We start from the raw sequence: 26,094 nt of genomic DNA on the forward strand, positions 1-26,094 counted from the left end.
TGGAGTCTTACCCACTGGAACACCAGGGAAGTCCCAAGAGCATATATACTTTTTAATTGGTGTATAAATGAACTTTGCTTTGAGTCCTCACCACAACCTGGAGAATGGGGGTAGGTGTTTTATCCCCATTTTGCAGAGAAGGAAACTGAGGCTTAGAGAAGGTATTGACATAGCTAGTGTGTGACAGAGTCTTCACTGGAGCCCAGTCGGCCAAGCTCCTGAGAACTGGGCCCCTGCCCTGCACCGTGCTGTATCTTGAGTGTGGGGCCTCCGCTTTACGGGGTGGCCAGCTCTTGGCTCTGCACTCCCGTGAAGTTGCAACCCAGCCAGTCCCTCTAGAATTTAGGAAATGTCCTGTGGCTGCTTTCATGGACGTCGCAGCAAAGAAACCCATTAGACGTTTGGATTTGTGAGATTGGCATTCAGGTGATATTGAGGGTGTTGATGATGAACAAGGAGAGGGAGGAAACGAAGAAGAAAGAGGAAGAGGAGGAGATGAAGAAATTGAGATTATGGTGGTGACGGTGGTGACCATGATTTAGATGGTGATAGTTTTTGTTTTCTTTTATTGTTATTTTTTCAAACCCTGTGTCAAGGGCTGATGTTCAGTAGGTTGCAGTAAGGGAGCTGATCTGCTACTTATGAAACGCTGACCCAGAAGTAGGTCATCTTCAAACGGTTTACATTCCCCATGAATGTGTCTTGTCATGTGTCTTGTAATGGGTGAGGGGGCAGCACCCTTTCCACCAGCACCCCCATTTCCTGGGAAGAGGGGGGCTCCACACTGGGGCACGTGGCGGGGACAGAAGGGAACTGGCCAACTGGGGCCCTGCAGTGCTGCTGTATGGTTCTGCCTGTGCGGGATTCTGACTTAGACGTCTTTAGTCATAATCCCACAGATGGTAGCTTCACCGCATGGGCCAAACACATGCACCAAAGATGGTGATCGTAGTAGTGATGCGTAATAATAATGGCAGCAGCTTTGAGTACCAACTCTGCCAGGCTCTGTCTCATTGAATCCTCACAACAACTCTGTCAGGTAGGTGCCATGATTCCCCCTATTTATAGATGGAAATCTGAAGTTTAGCGAGATTGAGTGACCTTCTTAAGATTCACACCCGGGACTCTTATAACCTGGCAAAGATTTATGTAATCATGGACAAAGCCTGTAACTTTTTTATCCTCTTCCTTTCTGAGTGGTTTGAGAAAACTAGAGATCTTTGTTTCCGGCAGAACTGACATTAGTCCCACTTCACAGATGGGAAAACAGAGGCCCATGCGGTTGGAGAGTCCGCCCGGAGCCACTGCTGCTCCTGGGTCATCCCAGCCCTCTCTTCCCGAGCCCACGCTCATCCGGAGCCCACTCACATCTCCTGCTTTGGTTCTGCAGACCCAGCGGTGGCGAGGGCTCGGCTCCCTCTGCCGGAAGGTGTGCTGCGTGGCGCTCCCCCTGCAGCTGCTGCTGCTGCTCTTCCTGCTGCTGCTCTTCCTGCTTCCCGTCAGGGAGGCGGACCGCAGCTGCACGCTGGCCAACAACTTTGCCCGCTCCTTCACGCTCACACTCCGCTACGACGGCCCCCCGCCCACCTAGCCCCCTGGCGGTGCTCCGGGGACTTTCTTCTCCAAACTTCCATGTGCCCCAGCCTCCTCCAGAAGATGCTGGGGAAACTGGAAACAGGGGCAGGCCAGAGCCTGCCGGGCTGCATCCATGTAAATACTGTATTGATGTTCCCAGAGCAAAAGTACTTTTTATACAGTGTTGTCTTCGTCTATTTATACTAAACATGTTCTGTGTGGGACTAGGGAATAATGCATAGCATTTTTATATGCTCTCTATGTAAATGCTCAGTATGTATGATTTCATATATGACCTCTATTTGTCTTTGGGAAAATTCCCAGCAGTGTTTTTGTCCAGTGGGATCTTGTGGCATTTTGGCCTTGGTCTGCAGTCAGCCCTGGAGAGCAGGAACAATAACAGGTCGCTTTTATGACCACCTCCTATCCAGAAGCCAAGCCCTACCCCCAGATGTTCATGAAGAGGACTCTGAGCTGTCAGCATAGAAGAACAACCCTGGCCCTCATTCAGAGCCCAGTGACTCTTAACTCTAGGTACAGTGAGAACAACCATGCTTGTCTATGTTTTAGAATGACAGCAGATTAGATGCTGTGGATTAGAAGCAGAAAGGGTGCCGATCCCAGGCAGGCTCAATGGCAGCAATGAAAAGTGGCAAGTGATAGAGTGAAATTAAGGGAGGAAAAGAAGAACTCCGAAGAGCAGACCCAGAACTAAGAAAGCACAGCAGAGGGCTTCCCTGGTGGCGCGGTGGTTGGGAGTCCGCCTGCCGATGCAGGGGACGCGGGTTCGTGCCCCGGTCCGGGAAGATCCCACATGCCGCAGAGCGTGAGCCATAGCCGCTGAGCCTGCGTGTCCGGAGCCTGTGCTCTGCAACGGGAGAGGCCACAGCAGTGAGAGGCCCGCGTACCGCAAAAAAAAAAAAAAAAAGAAAGAAAAAGAAAGCACAGCAGAATGGGGACCTCAAGGAGCCCGAACAGCCCAGACCAGTGATGAAGGTTCATGGTCAGGACAGTGCGTCTTCAGGGAATGGTTAGATCATGCCACGTGTTCTCTGCTCTGTTCAGGGAGAAAATGAAGGAGAGGAAGCTTATTGTTAAGCTTTCCACGCAGAATGATGAGCACACTCTGTGTGTAGCACCCACCTGACAGTGCCAGGGAAGATGTGTTACCTCTGTTGCTCTTAAGCTGGGTTTTTCATCATCTATGACTCAGGCTGAAGGGACAGAGGGGAGCATCTGCCACGCCAGGGTCCAGAGATCAAGGGTCCAAGGTAGAGAGTGGAGGTCCGCCGTGGAGCTCAGCCTGTCTGAAGGGCTCTCCCTCCTCCTCCCAGAAGGGACTTTGGAGAGAGGTGGGTCCTGTGTCCCACACATGTGCCCCCAAGGGACCCAGGGGCCAGGCGCCCCACCAGGCCCCCTCTGCAGGGGCTTGGCAGTCGGGCCCATGAACCACCTGGGGCCTGAGGCTGGAAATACATCCCTTCCTCCCCGAGGAATTCTGGAATGGTTCCTAAGCGCTTCATAACTGGATCATATTTTCCCTAAATCAACACAAAATTTTCCTTTTTAAAAAATGCTTAGTTCCCACTCTTTACAAATTGATTTTGTCTGTTCAGCTATGCATAGGAGACCAAGAAGGGATTCCTCAGGCCTTTGAAATCACAGTGTTATAGACCAAGAAAGACCTTTAAACAGAGGGGAAACCGAAGACCCAAGAGGGTCCAGACCCCCAGCACGTGCCGCTGCCCCCTGCTCTCTGGAGCACACGGACCCGTCCTTTCCAGCGCAAGTCCAGCCTCAGCACAGCTCTCAGCGCAGGGACCCCGGCGTCCCCGTAACTAGAAAGAGCTGGACATCCACAGGGCAGGAAAACAGCATCACCGAGAAGGGCTCTCAGCACTGACTCAGAAAGCACACTTTTCTCCAGATATTTAGAAACCAAGCCACAAAGCCGTTCTCCACAGGCGATCGCTTTACTGGAAAATCAGGGGCTGTGTGAACCAAGACCTCAGGCCCAGGCAGCTGAGCCCAGATGCCCACTGGGTTGCATTGGTCCAGCCCAAGAAGGTCAGCGCTGTGGCCAGGGCCTTTGAACATCTCCTCTCCCACTCTCCCACTTCACAGCGAGCAGGCAGCGGCCCAGAGAGGGGAAGCAACTTACCCACAGCCACACAGCAAGAGATGGCCAAGGCCAGAGCTGAGCCTGGTCACCGCTACCCCCAGGCGGCTCCCTGCTCGCGGTCGCCCCATCCCCCCACCCCCATCCGTAACTTCAGAAAGAAAAAGCTCGAAGGATGTGAACACCGTTGTGTCCTGCGTGTGGGCTCGGGGGAGAAGTGTAATGTGTGGGCTGCTGGGTGGGAGTGTGCATATATTTTTTAAACTTTGACAGTGATGCCATAGAGCTTGTTTGCATAACTTTTTTAAAAAAGAGAATTGATATTTTCATTACTTTCATATAAATGCGGGGCCGATATGATATAACCATCATTTACTGGTGCTTTTCAAGTGTCATCTCTTGCTTAAAGTGGGTGCAGACAACTGATTTCTATGACTTTCTAGCTTCGTGAGCACCAACCTCGAAGAGCTTTAACGTGCCTTCTTAGAAGGGTGTCGCAGGGGGACCTTCGTGTGTTTATTTTTCCTCTGTCCCCCAGACTGAGAGAGATGGTAAGAAGTGTGAACATCACTGCCCAGCCCAGGGGTGTGTGCGTGCATGTGTGTGTATGTGTGTGTGTGAGAGAGACAGAGACAGAGAGAGAGAGAGAGGAGAGAGACGGAGGAAGGGGGAGGGGGAGGGGAGGAGGAAAAGAGAAACACAGGTGAACCTGATCAAAGCTGCTGTCACCCTCCTTAGCTGCCTCCCCTGATGAGGGACACCCCTCCCCCAGGGTGGCCACGTCTGGGGCAGTGGGGAGATGGGGAGAGGTCCCTGCTAGCTCTGTGGATCCCGAGATGCCAGCGACTTCCTTTGAAGTCTGTCACCTGAGTGTCTCTCACTGGCGGCAGCACAGTGACCCCCAGCAAGCCTCTTGTGTTCCCAGCCCAGTCGGGAATGCACCCTAATTCCCTCTCTCGGGAACTCAGCTAATGGCGTGGCGTCTCCCCCTGCTTCTCCCACCCTAGTAGGATTGTCACCTGTCTGGGTCAGCAGCAGAGGAGAGGTGGTCGGGCCATGAGCTGTGAGCACAGGCCCAGCATTAAATACATGGGCCCTTCTTTTCGGGAGCTTTCCCAGAAGCCCCACCCAGACACGTCTGTCGACATCTCACTGGTCAGAACTGTCACATGGTTCCCCTGCATCTCTCAGGAGTCTGGAAACACATCCTCCAACAAAATGGGCATCTCTTAGCGACAAGGAGGGGTAGAGTGGATTGGGGTGGCCCTTAGGTGTCTCGGCCCCAGTCACCCTGACCCTCTCCATGTCTTGGTCTCCTGCTCTGACAGCAGAATTTGGGGGTGTTCATCTTTGAGGGGTGAAAATGACCTTCCACCACTGCCCCCCACCTGCCTCCCCTGGTGACGGGGGTCCCTGAGTTTTTCAAGTCCCTCTCCCTCCCCAAGGTGTCACAGCCATTCCCTCCACGCTCAGGACACTTCTAGGTCCACCTTCTTGCAAGACTTGGGAACAGGTAAATAAACCAAAATAAATCAAGTGCCCCGCTTGGCCAGAGTGTGTGCAGGGGCAACCCTCCACGCGCCACCCATCCTGGCCATGTAGGCTCAGGGATAAGCTTTTTAACACTTGTGTGTCTGTATCCAGCCTAGGAAATTTGTAGTTGCTTTAATTTCTTCTGGAACATGAGTTACTCCTGGGTGCAAATCCTGGAAAGAGAGGCTCTCTTGAGCGTTTCCAGGCTGCCCCCCTTCCCTCCAGTTTCCAGCAAACCGCTGAGGCCTGGAAAGGGAACGTGGGAGGACACAGCCACAGGTGGCTCCCAGCGTCCGACTGACGGAGCCTCCAGCAGAGGAGCAGATTCAAAGGATTTAAATCATCATTTCTCCCTCGGTTTCAATTACAAGAGAAAGGCCTTCTATTCGTCAAAGTAAGCAAAAGGGGGAATTCATTTTTAAAAAGAAATTAAAAAGACAAAAGCTCATGGTTTAAAAACAGATCTCAAATCAGAGCACCCAGAGCCTGAAAGAACAGTCAGCCAGTTCAGCATCCTCCAGTGCCTGCCTTTTGGTTGTCATAGTAATGTGACGGCTGCTTACAGGTTGGTACCCAACCAGCTTGTTCAGTCAGGGGACAGTAGTCATACAGAGCAACCTCAGTTTCCCCAAGGGTCCCAGGCTTCCTTTCAGGAACGCTTACTTCCAAGCTCAGCCACCAGAGCACAGGGTGGCAGCCCCTCTTCCTATTCTGACGGAAATGGGAGGGAAGAAACAAACTGAGGACCTGCAAGGTGGCCCTGACTCCTTCCAAAACCCTCACCATGGAGTCATGGTCCTGTTTTTAGATGCTGAAACCAGAGCACAGAGAGGGTCAGCAGCCTGCCTCAAAGCAACCAGCTTGTGAGCGAGTGGTTGATTTGGGACTTGTGCCCCGGGGTGATGGGCTCCAGGCCTTGCCGTGGAACTTCAGCCCCAGCTACTTTTCTTTCCTTGGCAGGCCTGGGCCGCTGCTACTTGGGCAGCCGGTTAGCTAGTTGAGGGTAATGTTCCAGAGGAAGGGTTGCAGGGCTTCCTTCTGATGCCCACTGCCCCAGAGAGCTGACAACACCAGGGTGATGTGCTGGGGGACAGAGACAGGGTGCTTGCCATCCCCTGGAAAAGCAGAAAGAGACCTCCTCTTGCAGGGCAGCTGGAGGGCAGAGCCGGCTTTGGGATGTCGCTGTTCTGATTCCTTCCACTGGAGAAAAAAAGAGGCATTTCTCTCCAGAGGCAGTGGCCTCGCATGTTCTAGAGTTTTACAGGCGAGGAAGAGGTGGACAGAGGAAGTTTTGTGTGAATGTGGTGTGTGTGTGTGTGTACACGTGTATGTGCACATGTACATGTGTGTGTTTGTGTACTACGTGTTCATCTCCACCCAGAAGCACAGCTACGCAGCCCCTGTTTCCAGCCCTGGGCTTCCGGGCAACAGATACCACCAGCCTGTGGTCTCTGGGAACCTCAGGGTGACCATTGCTGGACCCAGGATGTTTCCCCAGGTTCCAGCATTTTATGCCTCTTATGGAAGCAACTGGTTGTTCCCCCGGCTGTTCTCCACACAAAGGGAAGGTCAGCTGACCCCCTGAGATCTGCCATCTGGAAACTCCCTCAGGCTGGTTTGGAAAACGATGCCCTCTCTTTTGCTCTGGCTAGCATGCAACCTGTGCTTAGAGGAGGACTTTGCTAAGTGGGTCCTAATTTGCCCATTTCTCTCTTGCTCTGTGTGTCTGTCTGTGTGTTTTAGAAACCAGGGACGTTCAAAGATGCTAAAAACCCAGGAAATGATCATTTAACAGTTTGCGGATAAATATATCTTGGTTTCTGTCCATCTTTCTGCTCTCAACCACTGTTTCTTAAAACATTTATGATCTAAGTGTATGTGAACGTGCAGTTGCTAGCTCTGCATTCTCTTTTCATTCATGTTTGATGGTGTAGGACTCCACTGAGGAAGTGTCCACTTTTATTCTTTTCACCTGCTTATTTATATTCATGCATGTTTTCTTTTAGAAAATGTTTAAGGCAAGATTTGAATGTATACATGGTCAACACAAGAATTGTGAGGGTAGAAATAACCTGTTTATTGATGTACACAATCTAGTTTTAACCAGTAAATGGATTGGCTAGTTTTAAAAGGTGCATCTAGAATCAAGAAAGAGAGAGAGAGGGAGAGGGAGGAAGGGAGGGAGAGAGGAAGGAAGAAAGAAAGGAAGAAAGAAACTAGTGATGTTCATAGCATTTGTTGAGCACCTAAAGTACCAGAAGGAGGAAAAATGGCAAGTTTCCAGTACCAGCTCTGGAGGAATGACCACTTTCCCCTCCATTTCCAGAAGACCAGCCTTCTCACTCCAAAGCAGGTGAGCCTGGTGGATTGGTTAGTTTCTCTCGTCACCCTCTAAAGGGAGGGCTCAGGAGCCAGAGGGCACCAGACCTCCTCAGAACCCCACCTGGAGGCATCACTGCCTCCCTGCAGTCTGTCTACCGTCAGTCAAGTCCACAGAGGCCAAGTCAGCCCATCTTTGCTCTTGAAGACCTGGTGACACTAACCTAGTACTGACCAGCTAGCTATTCATGTTGGCTGGACTGGTCTAGTTAATGTACGGTGAGCCAGGCGAGGGCATGGTGGAGTGTGTGTGTGTGTGTGTGTGTGTGTGTGTGTGTGTGTGTATGTTTGATGCTGTGTCCGTGGGTTTTGTTGTCAAAAGCAAACTAAATTTTTGTCATTGTTTAAAATGTTCTGTTATGTAAACAGTAGACACAGGGACCATATCCACTCCCGTCATATTATTTGTGATTGTAAAACACACGCTTGCAATAAGTTAAGCTTTCTGGAAAGGCAAGCAGAGTGGGAGCAAATGACTGTCTTGGAACATGTGTGTATTATCTTGGTTCATATCAAGTCCAAAGCCGGCCGAGAGCCTCCCCTGCCTTCCCTGCTCGGCGGGGGGGAGGGACTCTAGTTTCTTGTCAGTGCTGTGTTTTAAAGTCATGTGAAGTTTTCATCCCCTTTCTGTTGTTCAAGTTGGAAGTAGCCATGTTCTCAAAGATGGTTTGACGTTTTCGCTATTGCTTTATGTTTTCTAAAACGTATCTACTTTATGTTTGGAAATAAAAATCTCTATTTTGGCCTATGAAACATTGTGTGGTTTGGAAGTTCTTTTTCTGAGGTAAAACGGTTTGTCGGAAGAGATTATAAGGAGAAAGATGCCATGTGGCTAAGGCCGACTCATTGTTAAATTCTGACTTCCGGGCAGAATGGAGGCCCGGTTTATTCAGGGGTTGAACTCAAGGCGATAGTGTCTCTCAATCCAATGTGAGCATCAAATCACCTGGGAAGCATCTTCATAAATTTTGGCAGCATCTCCCCAGACCTCCTGGGTCACAGTCTCAGGGGTGAGGGCAGGCCAAGCAAATTGTGGAAATTCCAGAATGCGTTCTGAGAGATGGCCCCAGGCAGATCCAGGCTGCGGGGAGGTAACAGCAGGCCCGTCTCCCCAGATCAAAACCCCACTGTAACGGTTTGTTTAACAAACTGTTCTTAGGTTTGGGGATCTGGTTTCCCAACCGACAGTGCATTGGAAGCTGCAGCAGAGGGGACAGCAGAATCAGGAGAAGGGGAGTCCCGTGCCCAGGTTCGAGGAAAGGTCTAAGAAACCAGCAAGTGAACCCAGTTAATGAAGGCTCCTAACTAGGGCCCTGGCTTGCCAAGAAAAGGAAAATTTAGGTCCAGAATCTGCTGACAAAGGCACGGATGTGTACTCCTCAGTCTAGAACACGTTCCATAAGAAGGATTTAAAACAGAAAGGGTCTGCCTCTTGCATAATTGATTCCCCAAGTTAAAAAAAGCCTGCCATTGTTTTAATAATGCATGTAATACTTTTTCTAATCTGTTTTCTTAAGAAAACTTCCTCACCTTTTGGGAGGAGAGAGAGAAGGACACCTCAGGCGAGAAGTGATGTGTCTGCAACCCCTTACTCCTAAAATGCTGGGATAAGGTAGAACAAGGTTCTAGACTCTGCCTCAACCTAAGCAGCATCCAGAACTGTGAGTGAGAAAGACTTGGAACTTTCTAGATTCAGGTTCCACTGCACATGCCCCGGAGTTCGACATTGTTGAAATCAGTAGCTGAGGGTTTTTTTTTTTCTTTGTCTTAACACACCTTACTTTAAATTTATTTTTTCTTTTTTAAAAACTTTTTTATTGAAATATAGTCAATTTACAATGTTGTGTTGGTTTCAGGTGTCTAGCAAAGCGATTCCATTATAATGCATACATATACACACACACACACACACACACACACACACACACACACATATATTCTTTTTTAGATTCTTTTCCATTGTAAGTTATTACAAGATACTGAGTATAGTTCCCTGTGCTATACATCTGAGTTTTGCCTTGGTAGAGCACCTCAGCAGACAAAGATCAGAGGATCAGACTGCAGCAAGAACAATGTTTGTTTGCTACAAGGAATTTACAGCTGGAAGAAGGGAGTCACCAGACATCTCAGGACCATTGACTAAAGTCTCAGCGTAATACCACATGCCCTCAAAGAATCCTTGTAGTCAAATGGCCGGGGATACGGAGCCCCCTCCCTCCTAATTCGTTGTCCAAAAAAATAAAGCATATCCTCTGAAGGGACAGAACTTTGCCTGCTGGGGTCCCTTGCCCCTTAGGTGAATATGGAATGGGTCACGGTGTAGCTGATTTTAAGCTTTAATTCGTATAAAGGAACAGTGTGCCGGGCATTGTCTATCGTAACTAAGCACGGGGTACCTGTTTATTTCTACAATGGAGACCTCAAATCTTGGGTCAGAAACTTCAAGTGTTAAAACACTGACTCAGTGGGAAAACTAGATTCAGTCTCCTTCGTTTTAATTTCGCATCTTTGGGGGAATCCAGCCCACTGTGAAAGTTATATTAAACACACATACGGTTTCTAAATCTTTACAGAGCTCTCTCTCCTACTCCTGGCTGGGTGATTAACTCATTTTTTATGACTATGGATTTTTTTTTTTTTCACAACCAGGCATGCTATGGAAGTAATTATCTTACCTCTGTTTTCATCTGTGGCTTCCAAGCCCAGCCGTGACATGTTTAATAGGAGAGATTCATCACCTTTCGTGGAAACCCCTTGGTCGGAACGTTACTCAGCTACTTGGCCTTGGCCTTTTCTGTCACTGTCTCGCCAACCCTGGCTCCAGCTGCTCCTGCAGTGACCTTTCTCCACTCTGCTTCCCCCAGCCATGCATCAAGAGGGTCCACGTGTTGGGGCTTCCATCGCTGGGATTTTGTACGGCCGTTGCCCTCTGGCATGCATCCTGGTCCCTGCTCCCGGCTTCCACTTGGTCTTCACTGTGGCTTCTGCTGTCATTTTCTAACAGGAGGGCTCCTCTACCAATGGGCATCAAGGGAAATTGTTCCAAATTGTCCTGCCGCACAGCCCCTCTCACTTGGAGAGTGCGTGGTTCCCGTCCTCGAGCATCTGCAAATAATGGAGGTCCTTCTGCTTTGGAATGAGGTGATGGGAAGACAAAAAGTAAAAATTTTTAAAAAAGGAAGCCAAATGGAATTTGGTATCCTGGACTGCATCCTAGAACAGAGGACATTGGCCAAAAACCCGATGAAATGCAAATGAAGTCTGCAGCCCTGTTAATAAATCCGTGCCAGGGTTAATTTCTTGGTTTTGGCAAATGTCCCATGGTAACGTGAGATGGGAGCCTTAGAAGGGATCAGGTGGAGGGTGTATGGGAACTTTGTGCTCTTTTTGCAATTTTTCTAAAATTATTCCTAAATAGATTTTATTTTTTAAAGTGTAGATTTTTATAGCCTTGGGAAAAAAAAATATGAGTGTTCGATTTTGCCCTTAACTTGCACCGTTAAAATAGGGATGAATCTGTTCCAGGAGCAGGATTGGAGTCAGTCTGATCTATGTTTGGCTCCCAGCAACCGCATCTCCAAGATAATGGACCTTGAGAAAGTTCTTCAATCTTCCTGGATGATTCAAAGGGATGTGGTTGTGAGGATGAATGAGACAGTACTGAAGAGCTTGCACAGGGCTTGGCACAGAATAAACACAACAGTGGGAGCTATTTATTCAACTCCCATCCCAGCGGCTTCCTCAGTCATGCTAGGCAGGTTCAGAGGAAGTGTCTTGTTTTAGCCATCTGAACTTGGAGTTTCTAGAATACTTAATTTGATCCCAAAGTACTGCCTTGCAAGCACTGCTAGGGGTTTGGGGTGTCCCCTGTGGGCTTGCAAGTGTCCTGGGGATACTTGTTGGGGGAGATTCTAGAATCAGTCAGGGTTCAGTTGCAGACAACAGAATCCACTCTAACTAGTCTGAGAAAAGGATTTATTATGAGGTATTCAGTGGCTTACAAAATTGTTGGAAAAGATTGAAGCAGTAGGCTGTAGTCTGAGATTCTAGGAGTAACTCTGGCCCTACGGCCACTCTGCCTCGTCCATGAGGGAGAAAGAGGCCCTCATCATGGTAAGAAGCTGCCGGACCAGGAAACTGCTGAGTGAAGAGTCTCATTGTCTCCACGGCCATCCTCAGCAGCAAAACAAATACCTGATGTCAGGCTGTCTGCTTGGTGCTTCCCTTCCATCCTGAGGGTTGTGCAGGAGAATCTGAGTGGGTGAAATCTAGGTCACATTTGGAATTGGCAGCAAAGGAGTCAGGAAATGTCATGTTATCTTTACCCTTTCTGCATTACAGGAAGGCATCTTGCAAGGAGTTTAATGGGTGATGAATGGACAAAATCCATTCGATGCCCCGCAGTCCACCCCTCTGGAGACTTAATATCTGTGCACACTCCCATTTCCGTATCTAAACTTCCAAATAGAAACCACAGCACGAATAATAAGATCACATTCCATCTAATGGAGCGACCTCTGTACAAACAGGTACATGCATAGCAACGTGTCACTAGTCAGCTTTCTTATTTCTACGCTCTATCAGTGTTCTTCAGTTTCATTCACAGTCTTGGCTTGATGTCCTGAAGTCTGCAAATTGAATTAAAAGTTTAAGCACCCCCATCCCTGCCACCATGCCCACATGGTTCATGAGTGGACACAGGGGTAGCTGGGGAAAGAGACTGTGTGACGTCCATGGGATGGACTGCCTTGTCCACCTATCAGGAACCTCTTCTGCATGGACAGACTTTTGGTGAAAGTTTCTAGATACCACCCACACTCTTACACCCGAGATCCACTCCTAAAGGGCTCCCCACAAATCTCTTCCTCAAGCCCCTTTGTTGTCAATCCCTAATCTTATTCTTTTCAAGCCCTTGATCATCCTTAAGTCAAGTTAAGAATTAAGGAAAGAATATTGAAGTAAAGAATATTATTGAACTCCTACCAAATATCAGGTATAAATGTGAACAAGACACTAACTTCCTGCCTTCCTGGAGCTTACTTTCTAGTACAGGCTGCTGCCCATCAATCCATGTAAATTTGTACTCCCAGCCACTTCTCCCAGGCAAAAGGGACCACAAAAAGTGCAGCTGAAACATGTGTGTGGGGCTCTCCCTTCCCCACTCTCTTTCATCACCACCCTCCAGCAGGGTTATAATCCTATAGAACTATACTTCTGGCTGGTTCCATCATATCTTCCAAGGCCAAACTCTCTACTCCAAAGACAACTGGTCATACGGGCCTCCAGGTGAGGCCATAGGGGCGTGGGTTGAGGGAGAGAGGGCTGTGCAGGTGTAGGTGCCCTGGGGTGTGGATCACATGTGCATTGGGCTCATAGGGGGACCAAATTGGACAGTGGGCAAGGACTTTGGGCCTGGGCACTCATCCAGCAACTGGGCAATGGCATTGGGATCAGACATTGTGTGATGGACAGGTGGGACAAGCAGCTGATGGGCTCATGGCCACTTGAGCACTGCCTCGCCATGGAATTTCTCTCCATTGACTCTTCTTGTGATGCTGAGATGCAGCCCCTCCTCTGAAGACACTCCATGATAGTCTCCTACACCAGGGGCCTGACCTCCCAATTCCAGAGGCCAATTTGTGACCATTGTTTTGCACCTTCTCACACAACGCCCACCCTTGTTCTTTGTTCCCTGTTCCCGTCTCTCTTCCACTGCCTCTGACCCTGTTGTCTTTGGTCCAGTTTCTGGTTCCATAAATTCAGATTCGTCTATTAGTTCTGATGCTTCTATCCTCCAAAACAGGGGCTAGCCTGCGAGTCAATTTCGGTTAATGATTTTTAAATTTTTAAATGGTTATCTGTTTAAATGGTTATGTAAGTACCTATGTAATATCTTCAAGTGTGTCTCTTAGCCTGTTAAAGTCTAAAATATTTCCCATTTGGCAATTTAGAGAAGCATTTGTCAACTCACGCTTATGGTATTGCTTTGCACAATTTCCCGCCCAGCTACTCCTCGTATCTGAGCTGTTCACACCTGCCAGTCCCACCCAGGTCCTTCTGTAAGACCAGCTCCCTGGCAGGCTGGCCCTGACCCCCCTGAAGGGGATCAGGGAGAAAGCACATTGGATCGGGCATCAGGAGAAATTGCTTCCAGCCCCAGCGATGGCCACCAACTTGCTTTGTGATTCTTGGCGACTCAAGTTGCCTCTCTGCTCCTCGGATCCCCTCCCTGTCAAGTGGAGATTTGGGTGTGAATGATTCTGGAGATCGCCCATGGCAACCTCTTCAAACCACCCTTCACATCATCACAAGGAACACGCGGAGAGAACAAGGCACCAGGCAGAGTCTAGAACCTCCGGATGGAGCCCACGATTCATCCTTCATGCCGGGGCCGTGGACGATGAGCCACTCAGGCACACATGTACACACACACACACACTACACACCCTTGATACATGCACGCACTTGCACATACACGCCACACACACCTGCAGGCAGCATACACATACCACACACGCGCCAAACACATGCCTAGATGCACACATACACTCACACCACAAACAGACACACACAGATGCAGACACACACCACGCACGGAGGCACACACCACACCAACAGATGCACAGACCCACATGGACACACGTGGCTTTTCATGGGTCGTTCAAGTGGGAACCCCACTGCAGTTCTGGGGCACATCCTTGGGGGGAGCCCTCCTTGACTCTCAGCCCAATTAAGTCAGCTCTTCAAGAAACCAGAAAATTAAAATTGGGGCCATTTCTCTGTTCCGGATATTGTGCATAATTTGAGGATTACTCTGGGCAAGGAAAGGAGGATGAATGGACTTCTGTCTCTTTTTGTTACAACTGGGCTTGAAAAGAAAAACACTGCTGTGTGGGTTAAGGAGCGTTTTGGTGGGCGAGGTCCAGAGGGTTGGGTCCGGGAGCAATCAGAGCCGTGAGCACCCGCCAGCTTGCCTGCTGGGGTCGGGGAGGAGGTCAGAAACGCAGGGACTATAAAGAAAGAGATTGCATTTAATTAAAGAAACATCTTACAATCATGATTTTGCTGAAAGGTATGTCCAACCCCGACCAAGGGCTCAAGGGGCCAAACACAAAACGTGTAGTCAGGTTGCTAGAAAACCTCCCACAAGTTATATTTTAACCCGTGTCAAAACTCCAGTTGACGCAGGAGTTGGGGAAGGGAGGGAGGGAGGCCTTTATTTGATGGGTCGTGCATACCAGGCTTAATAAAATGAAATAGTCACATTTTGCTTGACACCTTTACACACATTATTTGGTTCTTCCAAAAGACGTCAAAGGTATTATTGTGTCTAACCCCGAAGACTATTTATTGGGTGTAGAAGAAAGAACAAGACCTTATGGTTAATAGGGCAGAACTGGAGGATCTTGGACAAAATCTCTTAGCCCAGAGGTATCTGATAGGTTACTTGAATGACTGCCCAAAGCACTGTGTTAAGAAGGGCTCTGAGGGTGTAATTAAACAAAGACCTCCAAGATCTCATGGGGGGAGGTGAGGGGGGTTGGTTATGGGAGGGGATGGGGGGACTCACATTTGCATTGTGTTCTTAAGCCTTAGTTTCTTTACCTGTAAAAGTGAAGGGATTGCCCTCAATCTGGCCTCATAAACTCACGTGCATGCAGAATCCAGACAGGAAGCCCAAGTGAGAGACTAAACAAAGTGTAAAAGATATTGTGAAGGAAAAAAAAAAAAAAAAAAGATATTGTGAAGGAAGGTTTTGGGGACGCTGTCCGGTTGTTGTCATGTGGGTATGCGAGCTTTGGGTCCCTGCATCTGACCGTTTCGAGATCATTCGAGATTTCAGATTTTAATGTTTAAAAAGAAATACAATTTTTAAGTGGCAATTAATCTGAATACTTAAAAAATACCTGTGCAAACTGTGTGTGTGTGTGTGTGTGTGTGTGTGTGTGTGTGTCTTTCATCTGGATGTGGCCCCAAGACTTCACTTTGCATCCTTTGGTCTAAATAGTCCCAAAGATTCCTTTTAGTTCAAAACTTCTAAAAGTCTGTGTGGAATGCAGATCCACAGACCATGTGCATGTGACATATTTCTCAGTGGACCCATTGTTCTAAACCTGGTCCCTCATCCACTTGGCCTGAGATCAATTTGAGCACCTACTACGTGCCCATCACCAAGCTTTTACAAACATTATTTCACTCAAGCTCTACAATGGCTCTTGCAGCTAGCTCCTCTCTCGTTTTTTGTGACAGAAGACACAGGCTCAGAGAGGTTACAAATTTGCCCAAGGTTGCACAGCACATAACAAAATGAAAACTTACTCCTTGGTGATTTTTCAAGCTTTGGGGGTTTTTGGGTGGAAATCCCCTGACATGGTCAGCACTAGTGGAAAAACACTCTTTGATAACTAGCACAGAGCTAGCAAGGACTTGAACCCAATGTCGCACATTTCCAGTGCTCAGAGGATTGTAACTCGATCCTCTTCAGTGAATATCCCTGTAGGCCTTATCAGGGCTGGGCGGGTACCAGAGGCCCCTGGGCAAGCAGTCCCTTGGCTGCCTTCCAGCCCATAAATTGTCCTAAATGGCCTCCTGGTTTTGGCCCTTGGCGGAAGGTGGGAGACATAGGGAGGCCCTGAAAGGCAGTATCTTTCCCATCTGTTCCACCTTATGATGCTGTTAAATATTTTATGCTCTCCATTGTCTCAACAAATAAAAGCAGAACTAATCTCTTTAAGGTTCCTTGACTGACATCACTGGTGATTAAACAATGTAGTTATTTTCCCATAACTGAAGAGGACTGCTTCTTCAGGAGGTTTGGAAAGAGAATGGGCTCTCGCCCACAAAGCTCAGCGAGAAGCCTCCCGATGCTGGCAAGGTAGAATAAAATGACATCTGTAGAGGCGGGGATGAGAGAAGCTTGGCAGTTGTTTCAGCCTTGGAGATGAGACTTCGAGGAGACGAAAGACTTTCTGGATGTCCATCCATCCGTCCAGCCAGCCAGCCAGCCAGCCTTTTATCCCCATTGCTGGAAGGGGCCCACAAGCCAAGGGATGCACATGGCCTCTAGAAGCTAGAAAAGGAAAGGAATTGATTCTCCTCTACAGCCTTCAGAAGGAACACAGCCCTGCTGACACCTTGATTTTAGCCCAATTTTCAAACTTACTTTGAATTTTAGTAAGATTATTAAGCTAACTATTAAGATAAAAAAATCTGTCTTATGTTAAGCCACCCAGTATGTGGTAGTTTGTTACAGCAGCCATAGGAAAGTAAATCACAACCTCACAGGAGCATTAAGTGAGCTAATATATAAGAAGCACAGTGCCTGACACACAGCAGGTGCTCAAAACATAGTTTCTCTGGTTTTTATCGTTACCACTTTTAGGACGTGCTGTTCTCCAAGGTGCACTTAGCCTAGAGCACATGCATAACTTGGTAAGACCTGGATAAAGGGAAGGTAAAGAGAAGCCCTGAGGGTGAGTAAGCACTGCCGCCTGAGACTAGCCCTGGGAGCTCCAGGGCTACAGAAGGGTGAGGGGGCACCTTATCCTCTTATCCTAATGTCATGGGTGATGCCTGAGCATCTCAGCCTGATCCAGAGCAGCTCGCAGGCCTGATGGAGAAAAGAACTCTTCATACTCTGCGGGGGGGCTTCTTTCTGGGCAAACCATCCTTCCACACTCCCTGCAGTTTACAACGCATTCCGTCATGCGCTGACATATATATATATATTTTTTTTTTTTTGCGGTACGCGGGCCTCTCACTGTTGTGGCCTCTCCCGTTGCAGAGCACAGGCTCCGGACGCGCAGGCTCAGCGGCCATGGCTCACGGGCCCAGCCGCTCCGCGGCACGTGGGATCTTCCCGGACCGGGGCACGAACCCGTGTCCCCTGCATCGGCAGGCGGACTCTCAACCACTGTGCCACCAGGGAAGCCCTTCGCTGGCATATTTAAATCACCTTTAATCCTCAAAATAATCCTCTCTTGTTTCCTAAGATCTATTTTTGTTTCAAAGTGGAAATAACACATTTTTTTTCTGATTAAAAATGTAATGCATGATCATTGAAACAAATCTGGTAGACAAAGAAGGTGCAGTTCTGTTCTTTTCTAAAACAATACTCGCTATAGATGGATTGAGTGTCCCGAGTCATCACTCTCCCTCTATCCTCTCCCTCGGGCATGTCACTTATCAGGACCCTCCCACTGCCACTCTGGCTGGGTTGCTGTCCATGCCTCAGTTCTCAGCTTGGCCAGGTGACCTGTTTTGACCACTGGGATGGAGGCAGACGCGATGGTAAGCAGAGGCCTGAAGTACTTGAACCTCTGCCATCTCCGCGGGAACATGCCTAGGCTAGCCAGCTGGAGGATGAGAGTCTTGCGGCCAGGGTCCCGCGTGGTTCCAGCTGACGGTCAGCTGACATTGGGCCTGTGAGTGAGCCTAGCCCAAACTAGAAGGGCCACCCAGCTGAGCCCAGTCTAAGTCACTGACCCCCACCTATTCACCGGCCATATAAATGCTGATTGTTCTGAGCAGCTGGAGTTGGGGGATAGCTTGTCACATTCCATTATTGTTGTAATAGATGATACAGAATAATAATTACAGCAACTCCCAATGACATGGACTGAGGACTATTACATGCTGGGCTCGGTACTGAATCCTTTTAAGCATCAGTGTTTCTTGCTGACACACCTGGGTGATAATCACCTAGAAGCTTGTCAGAATGTCCCAGAGCCCCAGTTTAGTTTTACTTAATGAGAAAACAAACAAACAAACAGACAAAAACCTAATGGGCCTGAGAACCTGCATTTTAACCATCTCTCCCTTTGATTCTTGTGCACCCTGATATCTGGGAACCATTAACACTCATTATCTCATTTCAGTTTCACAGCCTCCCCACAAGACAGAGATTCTCACGCCCATCTTACAGACGAGGGAAGTGAGGCTCAGTGAAGTTACTTTTGCGAGTTTGAGGTGGAGCCTGAACTTGAACCCAAGTGTCATGACAGTCAAAGGTAGGTTCTCCATCAGTCAGCACCCACCACCATGGGGTGGCTCCGTGCAGCCCCGCCCTCGGCCTGACATTCTGGGGGCCACCCCTGGGGACCAGGGATAAGTGTTGTTCTGGGTCCCCCCTGAAGCTGGGCCTGCTCTGGACAGAGGAAGAAGCGTCAGGGGATTGATGAAGTTGGCTTTCTTTACTGAACTGGAAATTGCTGTTGAATAAAAGCAAAAATATTTAATTACCTACAGTGACTACTCTTTGCGTAACAATTTGGAGTCCAGATTCAACATGGAGTAGGCTTAACACAGACACAGCACTTGGGTCCACGTCCAGTGCCTCCCTAACTGAAGGCAGCTGTGCCCTCCCTCCAAGACTGGCTTCCCAGTCCGCCCTGAAGAGAAGAAGCCTTTTACCGTTTCATCCTCACCTACGGTGCTTCCAGGTGACGAGAAGTGCCAGGTACCTGTCTACAGCCTTCTGACACCACTAATGGCCCGAGGTTAAAACTCTCACCTCTTGGGCTTCCCTGGTGGCGCAGTGCTTGAGAGTCCGCCTGCCGATGCAGGGGACACGGGTTCGTGCCCCGGTCCGGGAGGATCCCACATGCCGCGGAGCGGCTGGGCCCGTGAGCCATGGCCGCTGAGTCTGTGCGTCCGGAGCCTGTGCTCCGCAACGGGAGAGGCCACAACAGTGAGAGGCCCGCGTAACGCAAAAAAACAAAAAAAAAACCTCTCACCTCTTTGCTATGAAAGACCCTTCGAGAAAACAGACCCCACTGCCTGAGGTGAGAGGCGCTGGTTTCCTCCTGCCGTTGCCTGCTCCCCATTGCTCCCCGAACAGCAAGTTTCTGGGAATACTGTGAACGGTTCTCTCCATCACTTAGAACCCTCTGCCTAGATTTTCCCTCTTCTAAGTTCAAGGCAGAAGAGAGGCAGCCACCTTGCACGACACCCATCTCTGCCCGGCACAGGAGGGCTGCGTCTTGCCCGCCTGGGGTGCTTTTCCTGACCTGCCCATGAAATGGTTGCAGGCGACGGATCATTTCTTGGGAAAGCTCTCTAGCGTTTAACTCAACCCCTCCTCTGAGAACTATTTCTGGGGAACCTGCTATTTCAAGGGGCCTGTCTCCTGCATCTAAACACTTGAAAGACGGCAACAGAACCGTGAAACAAATTCCGCGGGAGTTTCTTCAGCTGGGTGGAAATTTGAAATGGTTTAGCCTTTGGGAGACGGGAAGTTGCCTTGGGGTGGCTGGCGTTTGGGGGTCAAGAAGATGACAAGACATAGAAATGGAAAGAAAGACAATGGCCAGGTCACGAATAGGGAAGTGACAAACAGAAATCAACAGCAGTAATAGAAGAGCTCATTCTTTCATTGTGCTCACCACATGTCAGGTTATGTGTATTAACTCAGTCAATCCCCACAATGCCTCTGGGAGGCAGGCACTGTTACTATGCCCATTATACAGATCACAAAACTGAGGCTGCCTTGGTTCCTGCCCATTTCTAAGCTAGATCTTCTAGCCTTTTCTTATTTTTAAGGAATGTTCCTCCACCCCTACTCTATCCCTCCTATATGTTGCCTTTTGGGGGAATGTTAGCCAGAATTGACTTCTGTCGTTTGCCACCAGAGGTCCTAACCAGTGTGGGGCAAGCTGAGGAGCTGCCCCTTGTTCCAATAATTGGATCTGTGTTGTCTCTGCAGCATGTGGGTCTGCCCCCCAGATCCCAAACCTGTTCAGTCTCCAGGTCCCCCGAGCCTCAACCAGGGACAATTTTGCCCCTCCCAGCCCTGGGAGCATTTGGCAATATCCATCCAGAGACGTTTTTAGTTGTCACGACTGGGGCCACCGTATTATGTACTATTATGGGCATCTAGTGCGTGGAGGGCAGGGGTGCCGCTAAACGCTCTGCCACGCACAGGACAGCAGCTCACCACAAAGAATGATCCAGCCTTGAATGTTGACAGTGCCAAGGGCGTGGACCTCTGCTCCTGCCTGACTCGTCTCGGTCCCTAGTGTGACAGTCTGACTTCTGAGTCCCCCGCTTTGATTCCTGCCTCCACGTATGGTCACCTGCTCCCCGTCACCCTCATCGCACGCCATGGATCACGTGGATATCCTCTCACCACCCACAGTGTGTCCCCTCCCAGCCCACCTGCCCTCCCCCAGTGCCAACCTTGCCACACAGGCCCGGCTGCTCCCAGGTCTTGGCAAGACCAGCTGCAATCGCCAGGCTCTGCCCAGACGCAGAAAAGACCCCCCACCAGGACGGGATCTTCTCCCTCCAGGACACAGTGTCTGGCTCAAGACAGAGCGACCACCCACCCTGCACGCTGCTGCCGCCACTCGCTTCCCAGGCATCCAGGGGCCAAGTTCCCTGGAGTTCTGGTATGGGGGCGAAGCCGGCAGTAGAATGAAAAGGCTCGGTGACCCATGCCTAAAAATAAAAATATTATTCAGTTGTCATGTCTGACAGAGCGCCTGACGCAGAAGGCAAACCCATGGCAACGGGATAAACACACTGGAAACCTTTTCTCTCGGGGGAATTAGAATAGATCTCAGCTCGGCCTTCTGGAGACGGAGCCCGAACTGGCCCCTCCACAGCTCTCTGGTTTCTGGGCTTGGGTGGGGTTACGGTGGGAACGGGGAAAGGAGAGGGCAATGGGCCCCCTCGGCTGGCCCCGTTTGTTGGGGATTCCACTGCTTTTGGGTGGAAAGCAGCTTTGGAAGTGGATTTCCATTAGAACAGGACCTGGAGGGTAAACACGGACACTCCATTCTCATCCCCATTAAAGATACCCTCTTCTCTTTTATACTCATGGGAATATTTGGGCTCTCGACTAGCCAGACAGAGGTCCCCCTTTGTTCCCCCCAATACTCTCCTGCCTTTAGGTCTTCTGTTCATTGCCTTGTCCAAAGCATCCTTCTCTGCCATCTCTGCACAGTAGCATCTGACACATTCTCTGGACCCAGTTAAAATGTCACTTCCTCCAGGAAGGCTTTCAAGATGTTTTCCCTCTGTCAGCCCCACCGCAACCATCTGCAGATGGCCGAGACCTTTATCCACCCAGGCTTCCCAGGGCACTTTACAAATCTTTATATTGTGCCCCTTATCTCAGCAGGGTGGAGCCAGGCCAGAGAGCTCAAATCGCAACTCTGCTCCTAAGAAGTTGTGTGACCTGGGACATTTAGCCTCTCCATGCCTTAACTTCCTTACCTGGAAAATGGACCCATGCCTACCTGGTAGGGCTGTTGTGATTTTAAAATGGCAAAAGGTAAGGAATGGCCTACACAAAGCAGCACCCTACACAGAGCAGCACCCTACACAGAGCAGCACCCTACACGGAGCAGCACCCTACACAGAGCAGCACCCTACACGGAGCAGCACCCTACACAGAGCAGCACCCTACACGGAGCAGCACCCTGCACGGAGCAGCACCCTACACGGAGCAGCACCCTACACAGAGCAGCACCCTGCACGGAGCAGCACCCTACACGGAGCAGCACCCTGCACGGAGCAGCACCCCACACGGAGCAGCACCCTACACGGAGCAGCACCCTACACGGAGCAGCACCCTGAAAATGCCTGCTGTCATTATTAGCACCTTCAGGCTGAAAGAGCCTGTGCTCTGCAGTCAGACCTGGGTTTGAGGCTGGCTTCACTACTCAGTGGGTTTTAGGAGTTAAATCATGCTGCCCCCTAAAATACATGTTGAAGTCCTAACCCTCCGTACCTCAGAATGTGACCTTTTTTTGGAAATAGGGTCGTGGCCGATGCATTCACGATGGGGTAGGATGTGTTCCTAAGCCAGTGTGCCCGGTGTCTATAAGAAGACGATGTGAGAACACACAAGAAGATGGCCCTTGATGATGGAGGCAGAGGTTGGAGTCAGGCATCTACAAGCTGAGGGACGCCAAGGGATGCTGGAAACTCCCAGAAGCTCGGAGAGAGGCAGAGAACGGATTCTGCCTTGCAGCCCTCCGCAGAAACCAGCCCTGCCGACACCCTGATTTTGAACTTCTGGCCTTCTGAACTCTACGAGGATATATCTGTGTTCTTTTAATCCACCCCCACGTGTGGTACTTTGTGACAGCAGCCCCAAGACACTAAGACAACGGCACTCACCTCTCAGCTTTGCTCCCTCTGCTATAAGCAGGGCTTAGATGTGAAAGCTCTGGGCATCTAGTAGGTGCTGAATTAATATTTAGGGAATCTGGACTCAACCACCTTCAGAAAAAGGAAAACAGAGGTGGGGAGATATGTGTATTCCCAGCCCAGACTAAAGGGAGGCCACGTGGACCCCAAGTGAGAAATCCAATCAACAACGTCCGCTATCGCACTTCTGCGTGTATTTATACTCTGACACCTTTCATGGTGGTACCAGGACACTCATCGGACAATAAGATAGAAAAAGAACCTGCCAGATAAAGTACAGCTAGACTAGAAATAGGAGGAGGGGGAATAAATACCTCTGAAAACCCAGGAGTCCTGCCAACCTCCACCCGCAGGAGAGGTGGCGAGGAGGTCAGCTGCTATTTTTATTCGCCCAGCTTCCCTTCCCACGTCTTCTTTTTTTAAACATTTATTTATTTAATTTATTTATTTTTGGCTGCATTGGGTCTTTCTTGCTGCGCGCGGGCTTTCTCTAGTTGTGGCTACTCTTCGTTGAGGTGCGCGGGCTTCTCGTTGCGGTGGTTTCTCTAGTTGTGGAGCATGGGCTCTAGGCACACAGGCTTCGGTAGTTGTGGCTCGTGGGCTCAGTAGTTGTGGCTCGCGGGCTCTAGAGCACAGGCTCAGTAGTTGTGGTGCACAGGCTTAGTTGCTCCGCGGCGTGTGGGATCTTCCTGGACCAGGGCTCGAACCCGTGTCTCCTGCATTGGCAGGCGGATTCTTAACCACTGCGTCACCAGGGAAGTCTCCCCACCCCACGTCTTATTAAAATAGGATCATCCTTCTTTGAACTGCTCTGTCCTCCAGGCACGTGATTCTGGTACAGCTGCCAACCAGCTCCTGGTGGGCACGTGACCCAGACCTGGGCAATCTGTGCCTCCCATCTCTCTGGCCATCCTGGGGTAATGCTACAAGAAATGCAGGAGACCCAGTTTGACCAGTCCCCAGCTGGGATTCTCCATACAAAGGCTGGGAGGGAAAAGGCCTCCTTTACCTCAAGATGGCCGAGCCGGGATGACTCTCACCTGGAGGTTTCTGCAGCTACGACCCGTTCCTCCTACTGGGCGGAGCAGCTCACCTGGAGTGGAAAAACTAGGTTCCATACAAGGAGAAGCACACAGGTGTGTGTGTGTGTGTGTGTGTGTGTGTCCCAAAGAGAGACACAGAGGGAAATGGAGGCCTGATGAAGGGACATTATTTTAGTCCCTAGGCCAGCCCCATTCATGGACTCTGTTACACAAGCCAATACACCTTCATCTTTACTTTAAGCAGTTTGAGCTAAGGTTCTGCCACCCACCATGAGAAAGTCCTGCTCAACCCAGTGGGGCTGGTAGACAGGAAGGATATCCATCAGGGAGGTCTCTAGGCCCAGGAACCCCCGGATGTCTAAGGAAGAAGTGTTGGCCGCCCCAGTGGGGCTGCGGGGTTGGGCTTGCCTGGGGGTGTTTGGTGTAAATCCCAGGAAGGGGAGCTTTACAAAAAGGCCGGCTGGTCATCCAGTGAGGCCTCCAGCTCTACCCGTACTTCCCAGAGCCGCCGCCTCCCCTCCCCTGCTGGCCTTTTGCCCGCACTGCCATCTTAGGTACCTGTGGAGCAGAGATGCTGGCTGATTTGCTTTCTGGGGACAGATCCAGAGCACAGAGGGGGAGATTGGCCTCAGAATAGAAGAGGGATGTCTCTTCTGCTAAGACAGGTGAGTGGGCAGGTGGGGGTCAAGTGACCACTGCTAGACTAGACGTGGGCTGTAGGTGTGCAGAGGCCCGGGCGGGATGGAGTGGGAAAGGGATCGTAGCTTAGCAGACGTGAGGAAGAGCAGAAAGCCTGGGACTTGGGGCCCTGTGTCCCCAGCCCAGCAGGCGCATGCCCTCTCCTCCCTCAGGCCTCTGCCCCACTGTCCCCTTGTCCTAGCAGCCTTTCTGCCACCCCTTCTCAAATAGCACCCCACCGTCACACAGCAGACCCCTGACATGCTGGGGTTTTCTTGATTGCTCCCGTCACCCCCTGCCCTACAGGTTCATCTGACGCTACCTTTATCTTCCCGCTACACTGTAAGCCCCCGGGAAGACAGGGACTTGGTTCTGTTCGGTGGTGAGAGCTCAGAGCCTGGCACCGTGCCTGGCACGTGACGGGCCTCCAGGATTTGTTCTTGGCAAGGCTGGCAGGAGGTGGCACGGGGCCTCGTAGGCTGCAGGGAGCGGCCTGGGTGGATTCCACACGCCAGGCCTGAGCCAGTTCAGGGATTTGACAAGGCCCCCGTGGCTGCTGGTGGGGAGGGAGAGTTGGAGGGGCAAGATGGGAAACAGCGGGGGTGGAGGGGGGCCCTGTTAGGAGGTTATTCCCACAACCCAGCGAGAGAGAAGCGTTGAGTTCGGACTCTAAAGGCACGGAGCCAGACTCGCAGTTCGGCTGGAGGGTCCACTGGCGCTCCTGGCACACACTCTCCTCCCTCCTGGCACACACACCGGCCCAGGGCAGGGCCGGACTTACTGTGGGAGAGGCGCAGGATGGAGACACAGAGCCTGGCTCTGAAACGCCCGGGCCTGGGGGTGGAGGCGGGTGGAAGCAGAGAAGGGAAACTGAGTCCTGCTCCCTGGTGCTTAAAAACAGCAAATTGCCTTCTGCCTTTCGCTACAGAGCAATCCATGCTTGCTGCCAGGCCAAGACTCTTTCTTCTGCCTCCCCAGCCCTCAATCCATTCAATCATATGAAAACTGGGATGGCTCAGACTCCTAAAAGCAGCGGATGATCTGCTGTGAGATGTTCCCTTCCCCCAGCGCTTTCACATACAACTAAGACTGAACATGAGGCTTCCGCCACCCCTGCCTACCTCTTTTCTACGTGGGAGCCATGGACACAGGCAGAACTGGCCCAGTCCTATCTTGACCCCATTTGATCTTGCACAACCCCTTGGGGCTCCCAGTCCCTCGCCTGTGATCCCCCTTGGGGTTGCTGTAAAGACAACCTGAAGCCCTGGGCCAGGTCCAGAGAAAGTGACCGGTGAATGTTCGTTTACTCTTCCCCCTCGGCCTGCTTTTAAAAGCTGGGACTGTCTCGGCTCGGGAGAATCAGCCTGGTCCCCAGTCCAGGAATGGAGTTGAATGATGCTGGGTGAATTGAATTGACTCAGGACACAAACCACCCAGAGAACACAATTCGATAAACTAATCCTATTTTGGAAGCTTCTGCTTCCCTAATTGTAGGGAAACCAAGATACTGCACTTTGATGACCCTCTCCTCTTCCCCAAGAGTTGTAAATCCTGCCAGCAAGTGCTCAGATAATAAATGTTTTCCTTGTGAAGTTTTAGCCTTCCCTTGAA

General features: G+C 50.3%; 1 protein-coding gene across 9 annotated transcripts in view; it reads left to right on the top strand.

Annotated features, from left to right (window-relative positions):
• SYNE3 (spectrin repeat containing nuclear envelope family member 3) overlaps positions 1–23,205 on the top strand; it is a 110,834-nt gene extending 87,629 nt beyond the window's left edge. For 4 of the 9 annotated variants that reach the window (XM_073800077.1, XM_073800080.1, XM_073800078.1 and 1 more), the window contains one exon: positions 1,259–8,359. In XM_073800077.1, the coding sequence (XP_073656178.1) occupies positions 1,259–1,591 (333 nt within the window). In that variant the 3' untranslated portion in view covers positions 1,592–8,359. Of the gene's footprint in view, positions 1–1,258; positions 8,360–9,123; positions 9,220–18,483; positions 18,761–21,725 lie in introns of those variants that run through there. The other 5 variants (XR_012329857.1, XR_012329858.1, XM_073800082.1 and 2 more) reach the window with 5 other exon arrangements.
• Positions 23,206–26,094: the final 2,889 nt, after the last annotated feature.

Source organism: Tursiops truncatus, chromosome 2 (assembly GCF_011762595.2).
Source record: "Tursiops truncatus isolate mTurTru1 chromosome 2, mTurTru1.mat.Y, whole genome shotgun sequence".
Lineage (NCBI taxonomy): Eukaryota > Metazoa > Chordata > Mammalia > Artiodactyla > Delphinidae > Tursiops > Tursiops truncatus.